General features: G+C 40.3%; 3 protein-coding genes across 5 annotated transcripts in view; 1 reads left to right on the top strand and 2 right to left on the bottom strand.

Moving 5' to 3' along the window:
- The first annotated feature begins 21 nt into the window (after positions 1 to 21).
- Positions 22 to 5,215, top strand: LOC110048104 (uncharacterized). Of its 2 annotated transcripts, none has more exons than XM_020753888.2 (7): positions 22 to 498; positions 1,873 to 1,980; positions 2,205 to 2,304; positions 3,106 to 3,166; positions 3,556 to 3,659; positions 3,969 to 4,046; positions 4,323 to 5,215. In XM_020753888.2, the coding sequence occupies exons 1-7, from the start codon at positions 43 to 45 to the stop codon at positions 4,478 to 4,480; spliced, it is 1,065 nt and encodes a 354-aa protein (XP_020609547.1). In that variant the 5' UTR covers positions 22 to 42; the 3' UTR covers positions 4,481 to 5,215. The 2 variants fall into 2 exon arrangements, with proteins under 2 accessions (XP_020609547.1, XP_020609546.2); XM_020753887.2 differs by having other exon boundaries at positions 3,556 to 3,667.
- On the bottom strand, positions 5,032 to 11,938 carry LOC110048100 (uncharacterized). Its single transcript, XM_089297963.1, has 2 exons — positions 11,445 to 11,938; positions 5,032 to 8,378 (listed from the first exon to the last, which is right to left on the bottom strand). Exons 1-2 carry the CDS (start codon positions 11,462 to 11,464, stop codon positions 7,100 to 7,102), a joined length of 1,299 nt encoding a protein of 432 aa, XP_089154089.1. The 5' UTR covers positions 11,465 to 11,938; the 3' UTR covers positions 5,032 to 7,099.
- A 10-nt stretch (positions 11,939 to 11,948) lies between these two features.
- LOC110048102 (uncharacterized) overlaps positions 11,949 to 15,109 on the bottom strand; it is a 7,759-nt gene continuing 4,598 nt past the window's right edge. Inside the window, exons 7-10 of one of the 2 annotated variants that reach the window (XM_089297961.1) lie at positions 14,480 to 14,949; positions 13,364 to 13,582; positions 12,296 to 12,358; positions 11,949 to 12,058 (exon numbers count right to left, since the gene is read on the bottom strand). In XM_089297961.1, the coding sequence (XP_089154087.1) occupies positions 11,966 to 12,058; positions 12,296 to 12,358; positions 13,364 to 13,582; positions 14,480 to 14,949 (845 nt within the window). In that variant the 3' untranslated portion in view covers positions 11,949 to 11,965. The remainder of the gene's footprint in view (positions 12,059 to 12,295; positions 12,359 to 13,363; positions 13,583 to 14,479; positions 14,950 to 15,109) is intronic. The other variant, XM_089297962.1, reaches the window with a different exon arrangement.

Below are 15,109 nucleotides of genomic sequence, written 5' to 3'. Positions count from 1 at the left end.
ATTTCCTCAAACCGAAAAAGCCTGGGGCGATAGGTATCTATCATGGCCGCTTCTCGTGGTCTGTTGTGCCTCAGATGGACTTTACGGGTTTTTTCCAGCAATAATGTGCCATTCAACAGAACAGGGACCTCAGCTTTAAAAACAAACACTTGTGGAATAATATTTTCGACACAGAGACGATTTTATTGTGCTGATGAGCAGTCAGATGAGGAAAAAACTAGTACGGATTTACCACCCAGGACCCTATTGGAAGTGTATCAAACCGAACCTGCACTACTACACGGCCCTCGGAAACCTTTAAAGCCTCTTTCAGATGACTATGTCGAACAAGAACTAGAAAAATCAAGAGAAATCCGTTCCAGGACTCCTTTGCCGATAAATCCGCATGAAGCACAATGGACACCCGAGTCCAAGCGTGCTGGGTTGATTGGAGTGAAGATAGGAATGACAGCTTTGTGGCTGAAGGATGGGAAAAGAAAGCCTGTCACTTTAGTTGAGGTAATAATGGTTATAAATATGGGTTACTGACCGTAAATAAGGTCAAGATAGCTGGTCGAGATCGAGTTGAGGTCCATAAACACGCACAAAAAAACAGGCCAATATCCAGCCATCTTGACCAGACATGCTTGGTCAATAAAGGACTTATTATATGGAAAAAGAGCACAGCAGGTAATCCAGAGTGGGAAAGATAGTGCCATCTTGCCCACTTGGGTAGCCAATCACAGCATAGAATTCAGTTCATCTTGCCCGCCTATGGGGTTAGCCATATAATAACATGGATTAAAGATGAGAGTTCTTGATAGCAACTTCTCTCTTCTTCATTCTATTCCCTACCCACCGCACCCAACTGTTCCATCATGCAGCCATTCTCCATATCTCCTGATTTTAAAAACTGTGAAAATAAACAAGATGTCACAACATCAGCTTTTGTTCACTGTCATTTTTGCAACATAGAAAAAAAGTACCTGCATTGGCACCACAAAATGTAATGAGATTTGTTTTTTCAGGCAACTCATTTTTTATCACACTATGTCTAAGTAAGTATGCAAGTCCCAAACTTTTCCTTTTATATTTTCTCTAAAACAAATTTGTGTTACGTGGGCATCTCTAAACACAGACTAGAATGGGGCCCATGTGCATCTGCTTGATGTAGGTTTCACTGTTAATTTCTGACTCATATTTTCTTGTTCAAATCAAGTATCACCTATTACCGTCGCTTGCATCTAAGCGTGGACACCTGATGCCGAAACATGCTCTAATTGGGTGTCAAACGTGGCATGATAGGTCATCAAAGATTTGAAGTTTAGCAGAGCGTAACACGAACTTTCGCGCTCTGAAAGACTCTGAAAGTCTTGCTCTAGGCAGTATTTCATGGTCATACTAGAAGTAAAACCACTCTCGCAAAAGGTGTATGCATATTGACACAGGTCAGGGTCAATTTCTCTGAAGAAGTCTTTTAATAATGTCCAATCTTTCACCATTTCGTGTGCTGAACTTTGAGCATGAAAGTTTGCGTTACAGTCTGCTAGACTTCAAATGTTTGATGACCTATCATGCCACATTTGACACCCAATTAGAGCATGTCTTGGCATCATGTGTCCATGCTTAGATGCAAGCAATGGTACATCGAAGTCTATAAATAGCTCATATTTAATTCTTGCAATTAAGCTTAGAGTTCCCTTACGTGTAGGTTTCTTTATTATTTCTTGTGTGCTTTTCCCCCTGAAATTAGAGGTAATTAATCTTCTTTATTACCTCTAACCTCCACTTTTTAAGTTAATGTTATCCATGGGACCCTTCCCTTCTTACATCTTGATCAGGATATTACTGAGTTTAAGTTACATTTTGTTTGATAAAACTCTGCCTCCAAAGATCAAGGATTGCCAAGTCGTTCAAACCAGGATCAGCAGGGAACATGGTGGCCGGGACCATAAAACAGAACTACAAGTTGGAGGTGTGGCAGAAACACAACTATACAAGGTAATAACAGCTGAAGCATTGAATGACTTCATATGGACTTCATATGGACTTTAGTAGTAATACTTTGTAAATAGCGTAAGTAGTCGTACCATTGTTTGTAAGTAGTGTGAATCACAATAAAAGTGTCAATAAATAAATAAATAAATACTTTTTTCATTCTTGGTGTTCTTTATTTGCAACAGGCCCATTAATCTCTTTTTTATGTTTTCTTTCATGCTATGCAGGTAAAAAAATCTCAATACGGACACTTTAGAAGGTTTGGATCTTATCCAAAGAAAAAAGTGAAAAGTTTTCCTGTAACTGAAAATGGCCTTCTTCATCCAGGTATAAAAACAGTATCAATGTTTAATTTTAAATCACTTTATAACGTTTTAAAAAAATCTTGGACTGACAATACTTAGTTATGTATTAAACTGAAGTTAATTTAGGCACATAAAGCAGCATACAGAGTTTATGTGGTTGATTTTTCTAGTGTCAGCCCTTCATCAGAGCACAGTGATGGATCTTATCCCAAGAGAAAAGCTCTTTGCTCTGATGAAGGGTTAATGCCCAGAACATCACGTTCACAACCTCGCCACAGTGGTTAATTTATCCCTCTCAACTTCAAGTTGTCAAATACTGCAAACTGCCACGTATAAGCCCCCCCTCCTGCATAGAGTTAAGTCCTCCCCCCTCCCCAGTTTTAGGTCCATCTACCTGTAAACCAAAAAATACATCAGGTTATAAGCCCTCCCCCCCTTCCCAGATATGAGCCCTCCTCTAGCCTTCTTTGTTTTGAATTTGTTTTATTATCTTTTAAAAGCTTAATTACCAGTAAATGGGAAACCTATTTTGATCAACATGTGTAGCTATAGCTTGGGTGAAAATATTTTTTTTATTCCAGTTATAAGCACCCTCATATATAAGTCCCACCATTCATAAGCTCATCTAAAAGCCCTTACAAAGTTATATAAGCCCAGGGCTTCTAAGCAGCAGTTTATGGTTGCATAGCTTAGCTATCTTGCCTGATATGTTTGTTCGACTGGAAATATCTGCATATAGTAGATAAGAATGCTGTCTAAAAGGTTAGCTTCTCCACTCATTAATTACAATCGTGTAAGTTATTATCCTTTTTTACTCTGACAGGAACACGTCTTTATGCTGCTCACTTCTATCCTGGTCAGTTTGTCAAGATTCAAGGTGTAACGTAAGTTGGTCTCCCTGTGTTGTTTGAAACTCATTAGTGTGTTGCACAAAAGTGATTCTTGAAAAGGCTCAGGATTTCTGGTAAGGAAATAGAACAATCAAAGTATCATTTGCGAACAGCATAAAATACGGGACGATGTACATGTAGCTGAAAATGTTCACCATTCAGTTATTTTTTAAAGCCGTTTATTACTAACCGAACATTAATTTTAGACCACGTATGGTGTATAAGTTTGTCTGTTGGGTAACTGGTACACAACCATTAAGAATTTTTTTATTATTGTTTTGATGAAAGTTGTCAGAAACTTCAGAACCTAGAGGAAATCTAAGGCTTATTTTTGAAAAATACCATATTTTTGTAAGCACAAACTGTTTCTGGTATCAATGTAGAATTGACAGAGGATTTCAAGGTGTAATGAAAAGATGGAAGATGAAAGGGCAACCAGCATCACATGGTCAATCAAAAACTCACAGGAAAATGGGAGCTACAGGAGGTGGGCAGGTGATTACAAACATTTAACTCCATTGCCGAGGTTTCTGTAGGAATGACAGCTTTGTGCTCATAGGAAGTTGAAGCAAATAATCTAGTTGTTTTAGAAGAATATATTTTATTTCCGACTAACTTTCCCACAGATGAGGATTTTTTGTTATATCTCTACATTTTAAAAAAAACATAATGTGGTTTGTTTATGGTAAATAACTAATAATTCGAGGCAGGGACGAAGGGTATAAATTAACAACATTAGTTAGTTCTAAAGTTATTTACTGGTAGACGAGCTGAGATTTATTTTGTTCAAAATTAGGATCCAGGAAGGATTTGGCCTGGAAAGAAAATGGCTGGTCACATGGGAAACAAAAACTGCACAAAAACTGCTGTCAAGGTAATAATCTTTTTGTCGTTGTTGTTTTTGTTGAAGTGTGTTGGGTTATTTTTTTTAGCAAAAGAAGGGTATTTGAATTGCGTTGAACGAAGTTCTTATTTTATGGTTGTTGTTGTTTCTTTTATCTGTTTGTTTCCTAATGTTCCTTCATTTAAATTTTTGCGTGTTTGTTTGTTGTTTATTTGTTTGTTGTTTGTTTGTTTGTTTTTTGTTTGTTTTGTTGATTGGTTAGTTGGTTAGTTGGTTAGCTAACAATGTCTATGTTTCTTATTTCAGGTTCTCCGCATCAACACCAAGTACAATATTCTGTATGTCCTAGGGAATTGCCCAGGAGAGAAAGGCAGTATTCTATCGATCCGAGATTCAGACAAGCCACACGAACGCCCCCCTCTCTTCCCTACTTATTTCCCCGATCCACACAACCCCCTCCCTGAAGATATGTTCGCTGATGACGTGCAGCAATTTGATGAGACGATTTACTTCAGCAAAAAGGAGCAGACGAGTTAAAAGACGTTTCTTGAAAATGTTACATCGATTTTTTAAAATCAGTCTTTGCCAATGTGCAGCTATTCTTAGTGATTGATTGTTGAGAGCAATCCTGGTTGACCAGGGGGCAATAAACCAAGTAGCCTGCGAACGCAGACGTATTTCCGGCTGTCACTTGGTTCCGCCGAAAAATAACGTCTGCGAACCCAAGCCAGGAAACGATTTCTGTGACGTAATGACTTTTGTTTCTCCCTGGCCAATCAGATTCCATGATAAAATGAAACTCGAGTGCTCCTCACAGCGAATACCTCGCGCACTAGTTCTGGGGTTATTTGAGCTAAACTGTGATTGGCTTAGAATTCCAACGTCACAGAAATCGTTTTCTGGCTCGGGTTCGCAGACGTTATTTTTCGGCGGAACCAAGTGACAGCCGGAGATATGTCTGCGTTCGCAGGCTATAAACCAAGGAAAGATACAAAGCAATTGGAAAATGGTGAAATCGGTTACTTTCCAGCTGGTCTTGGTTTTATTGTGTACATAATGAGGCAACAAGCATGCTAAGAATGTCTTCTACGGAACTTTACGTGAATGAAATGTTGGACCGTGCATCTATATTGCATTTACCTGATGAGGGACAGGCTTGTGTAAAATATTATAAAGTGAATTAAACAAATTACACTGTGTATGGTTGTTTGAATCTTTTCGTCCCTTTTGTTTAATTTAAAGTAGCAGATAATGAAGTAGGTTGGATTTCAGAGCCTAATTGAACAGCCGTCGTTTTTCGCCCCACTTCCGTTAGCCTCGAAAACAACAGCGGCCGGAAGTGGTGCGCGCATCGTGCTTAGGTTTATTCGAGCTAGAAGAATTTCTGATGTCAAATTAATTGTGATTCGACTTCTAAAATGTTCACAAACATTCAAAGTAAGATAATGCAACGACGATCTGTTCTTATTATTGTCGCTTCAAAAGTTAAACGCCTTCTCTCTAATTCGCTTTATATCTTCATCTGTGAACTTGACATCTTCCCCAATGACGTAAAATGGCGCCCACTTAGAGATACTCTTCAACTCTTTGTTACCCCGCATAAGGATCATACTTTGTTGTAACGCCTCACACACTGACAAGTTCTGGTACAAATAATTGTAAAAGAACTCCATGAAAGACAGAGTAGAGTCGTCATCAATAGCCCATAACGTCACAACCACTGCTCTCGCTCCAGCCCCCAGAAACGAGCGAGCAATACCAACGACTCCTTCGGCGCGGATATCTCCTTGCGCGCTTTGACAACAGCTGAGCACAACTAGACTAGCTCGCAGGCGCAGTCCGGCGATGTCTGCGCATGTCAGCAAATAGTCTTCCTCGGTTGGAAGGCGATTTATCCGAGTGAGGTCAGGGTTGGGTGCAAGGAAGATCCCTCCTCGACCCGGGTCCCCATGGGCAGCGATATGGATGACGCTGGCTTTGACGAGATGGTTAACAACACGCGACTTTGTGGCCTGCCGTTGTGTTAGGGCTGTGGTGTGGAGATAAGAAGCCACCTTTTCTGCCTCCTTCTGTGCTCCTGGGAGATCAAAGGGGCTTATTTCTTCACCACCTCTGTAGACACGCCCAATTAGGGGGTTGCCAATCACGAGAGCACCACCCACAGGCTCCTTCTTGGGACGCTGAGAGATGATGGCCAAGGTTTCTAGCGAGGTACAGATCTGAATGCTGTACTTTTGAGAGAGAAACACGCCGTTGTTGTCCACCAAAGCGGAGAAAGGCAGCGAATAGATGAACGTTTCAGGAATTATCAGCAGCTTGTTTCCTTTAATCTGATGCTCCACTGGCTTGATCAATATATCGTACAGCTTGCGCAAAGAGCACGCCGGATTCTCTTTGTTAACTGGTTTCAAAGAAGCGCGCCGAAGAGCCTCTCGAATAGACTGGACACTAGCATTTTCCGCACTGGTCACGTGCTCTGACCGGATGGAGGATTTTGATCCATGGATATCAAAGACGTCTTCAAAACTGTCCATCTCAGAGGCCAGCAACGATCTATCTTCTGCTGCTTCTTGTGCAAAGTTTTCTTGCCTGATTTCAGCCAGTGCGGTCTCCACAAGCGTCATTAGCGCCCAGTAATCCTCTTCGTTATCAGGCCATTCGACGACGTTTAAGTGCGAACCATTGAGAACCCACGTGAAGACTTTCCTGTAAATCACGCAGTAGAACAGTGTAGTTAACGTGGCGTCCTCGCGCAACTTATTGACGAAGTTAGAGACTCCCCTAGCCTCGGTGCTCTGTTGCTTGATTTTTGCGTACTCCCCTTTGACGTAAAACTTGTGATACAGAAGATCTTTAAGAGCCATGGCGCGACCACGGTCCGCCGTCAACATAGCGGTTTCCACTTGGCCTCCAGCAAGAAGCTGGGTCATGGCCAGATGCTTGTAATCAGCTGTGTGAAGATCTGCGATTGAAATTTTGAGACTGTCTTCGTTGCCCAGATTTGACCTAATGTCTTCCCACTCTTTGATACAGTGTTCGAAACTGGCAATTGCGCCGTTGAAATCGCGCAGCTTTACTAGGCATTACCCCTTGTTTGAGAGCGCCTTACAAACGGTGAGCTTATTCCCAGTTTCTTTGGCACGGCGAAGAGATGATTGATGGTAGATCAATGAAGCCTTGTAGTCTTTCTGAGAATTGCATACAAGTCCAAGATTGATCTCTACAACTGCCAACAGTGTTCTGTCTCCAATTTCATTGGCCAAGTCAAAGCACTGCTGGAAGGCGGATCTCGCGGTATCAAGATCACCCAGGGCATGATACGCATTTCCGAGTGCAGAGTATGCGGTGGCCTGGGCACGACGGTCTCCCATTTCTTTGGCAAGCTCCAAGTGCTTCTGTGAGTAACTAACAGCTTTCGTCAGATCTGCTAGCTTAAAGTATGCGCAGCTTAAGTTTGAATAAGAGCCTCCAGCCTCTTTCTTCATGCCAGCCGCCAGAGCGATATTCAGCGCGTGCTTGAAGTAAAGCACAGCTTTTTTATGATCTCCCACATCCATGTAACACGCTCCAAGATTGTTGAAGGCGTGGCCTCCTTTAGGTTTGTCTCCAGTTATTTCAGTGATCTCACGTTCCTTCTCAAAGTACTCCATGGCTTTCTTGATTTCGCCGAGGTTTCTGTAGGAGGAGCCCAAGTTGCCATAAGCGCATGTTTTCCCGTCCACGTCTCCCACCTTGTCACACATCTCCAAATACTTCTGGAAATAGGTAATGGACTTGGGGAAGTCTCGGAGCAAGCGATAATAGAAACCCATCAGGTTGTAAGCATCGGCTTCTAGCTTCTTATTCTGTGTTCTTTCGGCAGTTTCTAGCATTTGCTCAGCTTTAGCGATGGAATTCCTGCAATCCTCCGCAGAATTTCCTATATAGTTTAACCGCGGTTTGCTCTCAGCTTCAGTCAACTCTCTCCCCAGCTTTTTGGCCAGCACCGAGTGATTCGCCATGTAGGTATCAGCCTTAGCGTAATCTCCAATCACGCGATAAAGATCTGCCAAAGCCTTTAGCAGCACAAGTGCGCCCGACTCCTCCAGGTTATTTTCTACTGTCACCTTCAATGCGCGCTCGTAGCAGGCAATTGCATTTAGGTAATCACGTGACGTCAGGTGTGCTCCGCCTAAAAAACCGAAACATGAGCGGATCAGCTGTGGCCGTCCAAGATTTTGAGATATGTGAAGACACTCTTTAAACAGGGCGATCGCCTTATCGCGCTCTTTTCGCTTTAACAGATCTTCTCCATACTTTAATGAGATGTCGATCGCCAATGCAAGATTATTTTCCATCTTGGTCTTGGTTTCTTTGTAAACGCTAGAGAAAATTTACAAAATTAATTTATTATAATAATTAATTACATTTATTATTAATTATAAATAAATGTTGATTGTGACTAGTAAAAACACCGCAGACGTTGCTTCTATGGGTCGCTAAAGCTGCAAAGGGACCGAATAGGAACCGAGAGCGAGCAGTCCAATAGTGTAAGCATGCATGACCAGCTCTATCAGTATCGTTAAAACTGATTTATTGCCAGCTTTGTTTTGAATACACTTCAACCATAACAGACGAAAGCTCGAGCGTGGGTTATGCTAATTATTAATTGAATGGCGAACTCGAGGTCTCTGTTGGCTGATATAAGACATTGTTGGCCTAGACACAAATGCTAGCGCCGACTAACAATTTTAAATAGGCCCCTTACAGCTAAGCCATCACGTGACCCATTTTTCAAAAAATTATGCGCTATAACTTAACGAATGCCAGAAATGAAAAAAGCATGTCGAAAATATCAAAATGCCCAAGTTTGGGGCCCCAATTATTAAAGAATGAGATCTTATGACAGTCTGAATTTTTAAAAGAATAAGAAGATTTGTATGAAAAAAGTTGTTGGAGAGCAAGGTCTTGCTCTCCAGCAACATTTTCCATAAAAATCCTCTAAATTTTCCGAAAATTCAAACGGTCGTATAAACTTACTCTTTAATGTCAGGGGCCTCAAACTTGGCCATTTTGGTATTTTCGATGCGCTCTTTCCATTTGAAGCATTCTTCAAGTTATAGGCCATAATACAAAAATTTTCTAGGAAAATTTTGGTCACGTGACCCCAGCTGCAAAGGGCCTATTGAGAGAAACTGAGAGCGGTCGGACCATCAGACTATTAGTTGGTCAGTGGGTTATGTTAAATGTTGATATAACACTATGCACAACAAATGTAATTTCTGGGGGCCTCCCGGGGGTTTTGGGGAACATGGGAACATGATCATTTATTTCAAGGGAACGAGGGATATTTTTCTGATTAATTTGAGGAAGCAAGGGATATTTCTATTATTAAATGGAACTTTGAAAATGAGGTAACTTATATTAATAAGGGACAAGGGAAAAAAGTAAAATTGACAAATTCTTCTGTCGGTAAAACATGGAGTCGACCTCTGCGCAACAAACTGAGCAACAGGCCAAAAACCCCATCCTTTTAATTTGGTGAGCATAAAAAATTGGAACATCAGAGTCAGCATTGATTACAACGGTTGTTCTCTCTACGCATTCAGGCAATCAACGCATTCTCATACCCTAAGCCTCCGCTTCTTTTGGTCACGTGGTCTGCTACTCGTCAACGACATTTTAAGACGAGCAGCACTGGGGACGAGAATGGCAAAGAACGCAATCAACGAACTTAGACGCACGTGCAAGATCAAATTTTATACTGAACTGTTTAATTTCCCGCGCGCTGATTGGCTCATTTTTATCATCAATAAGAGTACAGACGGATAAAATTTTAATTTATGCAAGCTTTCGAGTTAAACTTTCAGCTGTCAAACTGTCAACTTTTTAACAAATGATATTTTATGGACTTTTTTTAAGTAGCCAATCAAAATGCAAGAAAAGCTGTTGATAATGCTCCAGTCATTTTGAAATTCACTTATCTTTGTTTACTGCAAGTTTACGACATCTTCCCCCCCCCCCCCCCCCCCGCCCATTTATTCCGGGAATTTGACCATTTTGGGGTCTTGTTATTGTAAAAACCAAATTGACGTCAGTTTTTTATGCGTCTGTCTTCTTATTGGTGATAAATTTCGTCATAACTTTGTCAAAGTTTACTGCGGAACAGCCACTTTGACAATGTTATGACGCAATTTACCATCAACAAGAGGACAGACGCATAAAATACTGACGACAATTTGTTAATCGAAAACCAGAATTTCGGTCACCAACATTCTCGTCCCCAGAGCTTCCGTTTCTTTTGGTCACGTGGTCAACGACATTTTAAGACGAGTAGCACTGGGAACGAGAATGGGTCACCAACTGAACGAAAACGAGCGGACTCGAGCCCTGTATATGAGATTGTTGGGCTGCGGTGATAACAAGCGACCTAAACAACTTGACACGGTTGCCATACATAGTGACCTTCAGAGTAACAGCAAAAAAATCACTGTGGAAAATTAAAATTATTGGGCGTTTGAAAGTGGAACATCCCTTTTAGAATTTTTTCTTTTAGTTTGAGTTTTGTTTGTTTCTTTTTGTTGTTGTTGTTGTTGTTGTTGTTGTTGTTGTTTTGTTTTGTTTCGTTTTTTTTTTTTCAAATTACTGTAGATGGAAACTAATGAAGTACCCGCACACTCCCTATAATCATAACTTTTCAACAAAATATGAAAAGAATTTATAAACAGGTATAATGAATAAGCAAGCAGATGTTTGAAATATTCATTCGATCGCTATCCGCTGAATCAACCGTGACTGAAATCAAGCGCAAGCCGTTCAGCCGAACATGGTCAATGAGGTATTTCTACAGAACACCAACAAGCGCTAAACATTTGCGGAGAAAAACAAAAATACCCAATTCAAAACCACATAAGAATACGTGCGTTGGCTCCAAGAGAATAAGCTGGCGAGAATTAATTAAAATCATGACATATTTTGTCAGCAGAGTTTTAACAGATCTTGCACACTGTCACATTGCCCAACGATGTTCACCGATTCTTGGCGAATTCCGCGCACACCGCCTTCAAACATTATAAGAAAAACATTATATACAACACAGAAGTGACCGAGGATAATATAGCCCGAGTGAGTAATCTTAGTCATAAGAGAAAAACATATTTGCATAATTTCGGGGTGATAAATCAGAATTAAATGCTCTATTTTCATTTTCTCGGCTTGTATCTATCAGCTTTCATGTATCAAGCTAAGAGCTCGTCAGCAAGTTGAAACTAGGAGGTTGATTATGGGAAGCAAGTCATGCAGATTGCTGTGTCCAAACACTTGTACTTGCATGTTCAGTGGCTTGAACTTCGGGATATAAATACTCATCAGACCACGGTTGACAATACTAGTAATTTGTCCTACATATTCTCTTTCCTAGACTGATTATTTAACAACTCAATTCTTCACCTTTCCAGTAATCTCTCCATGTAGTTGCGCGCTGTGGACCTAGAGGCAGCTACTTGTACCTGACCCTCTTCAATCGTTTACATGTTGGAGTTACTGGGTTCTTACCCAAGAGTAAATTTACATTTTAGCAACGTCACGCGATCTTATTAAAGTTTGCAAAAGGAGTGTGACCGTGACGACCCTGCTTACTTTCGGGAGAGCCCCTGGGGTTCGATTCTTTCGGGGGCGTTGTTACTTCCGGCGGCACAATTTCGGGGGATCGCTATTTTCCGAGGGTCGTTCGCTTTCGGAATTTTACGGTATCTTTCCCACTTTCCACTTCGGTCTTCTCACGATTCAAGCTAGCTGAGGAAAAAAACATTTCTTCCCCTTTCACTAGCACGCTCAGATGAGAGGGGCAACATAAGGGTTGCAAAGAGTCTGCCCTTCGTCAATTTGAACTGGTTGGTGCAGGGAAGTTGAGCGTATATTCAGGAATAACAAATGAATTCTGGATGAACGCAATGCAAGTATACAATGTTTTATTGTTGCTTCTGTCTCGCGGCCTTGAATCTTGAAAGTTTCTTTCCGGGTTGGGATGCACTTGTCTGCGGAAAACAAAAGATTTCAGCTGTCTGTAAAATTCAAGAAGCAAAAGAAGTTAGATATCTGTGTCAACAACATATTGACGGTTTTCACCAAAGACATGGTACAATTATCGGGCGCGGCAAGTTTCGCTTAGCTCGTTAAGTGTTCGTAAAATTTTCTGATTGGTCAGTTAGAATCGGAATTCATCGGGTAACTGCAAAATTGTAAGGACGTAAGTGAACTTCAGATCATGAAACCAGCTCTTCACATAGTGAAACGCATACCTGAGAAGTAGCTTGTTCAGTCTTCTGTGAAGTTGGTTTTTCAACAATGTTCCCTGTAAATGCCTGATTGGATAAAATTACGGACACAATATTAAAGTACACGATAAAACACTACTTCCGCGATTGAAAAATACAGGACACAGACTTCTCCTAATCAGAGGCGAGAAGTCTCCCCAAAACCATCACAGTAACATAAACCTAGCAAAATTAACGACGTAACTTGGTTTTCAGAAAACATCATCGTCTGCTTTGAACTGGAATAACAGTTCTCAGTATAAGCATGGAAACGAATCATCATAAAACCAAGAAACAACAGGAAAGCAAGTTACACAGTCATGTAGCAACAAATTAGAGCGGTTTTCATTTGAGTGTCGTAAAACCAAAAGCAAACCAATTACATACCAATTAGACTACTCAGCCAATCTCAAACCGTAGTAAAACCAAAACCAAAACTAAAGTAATTGTCTAATTACTTTCGACACTCAAATGAAAACCGCTCTATTACTAAACTCTTATTAACCGAGCAGAAGGTCTGTATGGGAGAATCTTGACCGTGGTCGTGAGTACAGACCGAAAGCAGTGAGGTCTGTACACACGAACGAGGTTAATAAAGGTGATGAAAACAGTTCTCGGTTTTTAGAGTTTTAAAAAACAGTTCTTTCTCCACATTAAAGTCATGTGGACGTGTAATATAAAATTATTGATTATTGGCCCTCTGTCTTTTCTAACAGGTACCTCACCGTCCTCAATCTGAACTGTTAATAACCACATTGAATGTTCTCCATGTGGGTGGAAATAGGGAGTGAGAAGACAACAATCAATAGCCAAGATTAAACCTTGGTTTTCAAGAAACTATCCGTTTCGAGGCAGAAAACACTACTCTACGAGCAGAATTATCACAAATGCTACACAGTAACAACTATATAGTTCTTATCTTTTACTACATATTGATGTACTGTAATCTTTTTTTAGGATTTTTGTTGTTATTTCATTTTTATTTTTAGTTGTCCAGGGCACCCTTTGACAACAGAATTTGCCGTCGGTTGACGATGACTCTCAGCAGCTAACCTTTTCTGAGTTAAACTCCTCTTTTTCGTTGTTTTCGTTGGGACTGTTGGTTGGAAGTTGCTGTGTAGTGGCCGGTTTATTCTCTAAAGAGCTCTTGCTTTCCTTTTCTTCAACAGAAGGTCTTCTGAGAATGGATTTTAACTCCTGTTTGGGAGTGAACTGGGAGTAAATATCTGCTGGGCTTAAAACGGAGGGTTTTTCAGGAAGCTGCTTTTCAACCTGCAAGAATGATAATACCAACACAATCAAATAGTGAATTGGTGGTGGCTCTCATTCCATAAATAAGTCAAACGTGTGTAAAATTGATGGGTGGGAAGTTTTGTTTTGTTTTAGGTTGTTTGTTTAGTTTTTTGCTTGTTTGTTTGTTTGTGTATTTGTTTGTTTGTTTGTTTGTTTGTTTGTTTGTTTGTCTTTGTTGAATCCACTCAGAAGATTACCAACTCTTGAAACAGAAACCAAACACAAGTTTCCATGGTTGAGGTCTCCCAAAAATTTGGACATGTATAGACAAACAATGTCTTGTAGAAGGCAGCACTGAGGATTTTCAGAGACTGAACAAACAAAAAAGGACCTGTCATTTTGGTTGTTAATCGGAAACAAAGGAAGCATTTAGTTAATGCCAGAATCATCATATCCTTAGGAATTTACTAAACTGAACTCCTTAGCTTTATACTATAATTTAATCATCATGATGAAGTTTTAGTTGCCACAGTGAGAAAGGCATTTCAACTTCACCTTTTTACTTGGAAAATCTTATCTATTTCAAGAGTAGCCAGTACATTGAGGACTGGTAGATGGCGATTTTTGGCTGTCGCTGACGCTCAAGGAGAACACTGCAGTCCCCTGAAGAATTTAAGTAGACATTTAAGGGTTGACACTTCTGCACGTAGTGAAAAGTAATGGCATACAGTAACAGTACACAAAGACTGCCATCTTTTAAAGCAACTGAAGTTATTAATACTTCCTGACATTTGAATCTTAAACCAAAAGTTGTTTAGCACAACCTTGGTCTATGAATTCACGTTATCAAAATGTACACCTGTGTTTTAAAATATACTTGTAAATCATTTAAATACCATACAACCACCAGGATCAATACAATAGACCATTGTTTACCTGTCCTTTTAATAAAGTAGATGAAGAGCTAAATCTGACAGAAATTGTTCTCTGTATATCTTCATCACCATTGTCATTATCACTCTCTAAGGAATCACTTGAGTTCACAACAGTATCATTCTTATTATCAAGTGTTTCCCATGTGACCTTCTTTTTCGCTTGATTAGTGTTTTCTGATTGAGTAAGCACTGATCTTTTATCATCTTCTTTCTGTACATATCCAGTCTCAGTTTTACTCTCTTTAGAATCAAACTCATCCTGCCAGAGCTGGTCAAGTTCAGCATTTTCAGCTTCTTTTTCTTCCAGCTCATCTAATCGTGCAAACAGTGATAACTCCTCAGATGAGACTTGTTGGACAACCTCTGTTTCCCTTTTTTCTACTCTGTCCTTTAAATTACTCTTTAACCCTTTAACTCTCTTGGATCCACCCAGTCGTGCAGCTTTGGGGTGTGCCTTTCGAGATCTCCGATCTACAAATGAAGGACGTAGAAATGTTTTACAAAATGAAATTAAAACTAAAGAAACATTCTGAGAGACAATTAACTAGTGACAACTAGAATATTCCATAGCAAATGAAGGCCCATTTACGTTACATTGAATTTTAGGTTCAGCTCGGATAACATTGGCACC

The sequence above is a fragment of the Orbicella faveolata genome, unplaced genomic scaffold (assembly GCF_042242905.1).
Source record: "Orbicella faveolata isolate gen_17 unplaced genomic scaffold, um_ofav_v1 contig_3, whole genome shotgun sequence".
Taxonomy (NCBI): Eukaryota; Metazoa; Cnidaria; class Anthozoa; order Scleractinia; family Merulinidae; genus Orbicella; species Orbicella faveolata.
This window is presented reverse-complemented; position numbering and strand designations above follow the sequence as displayed.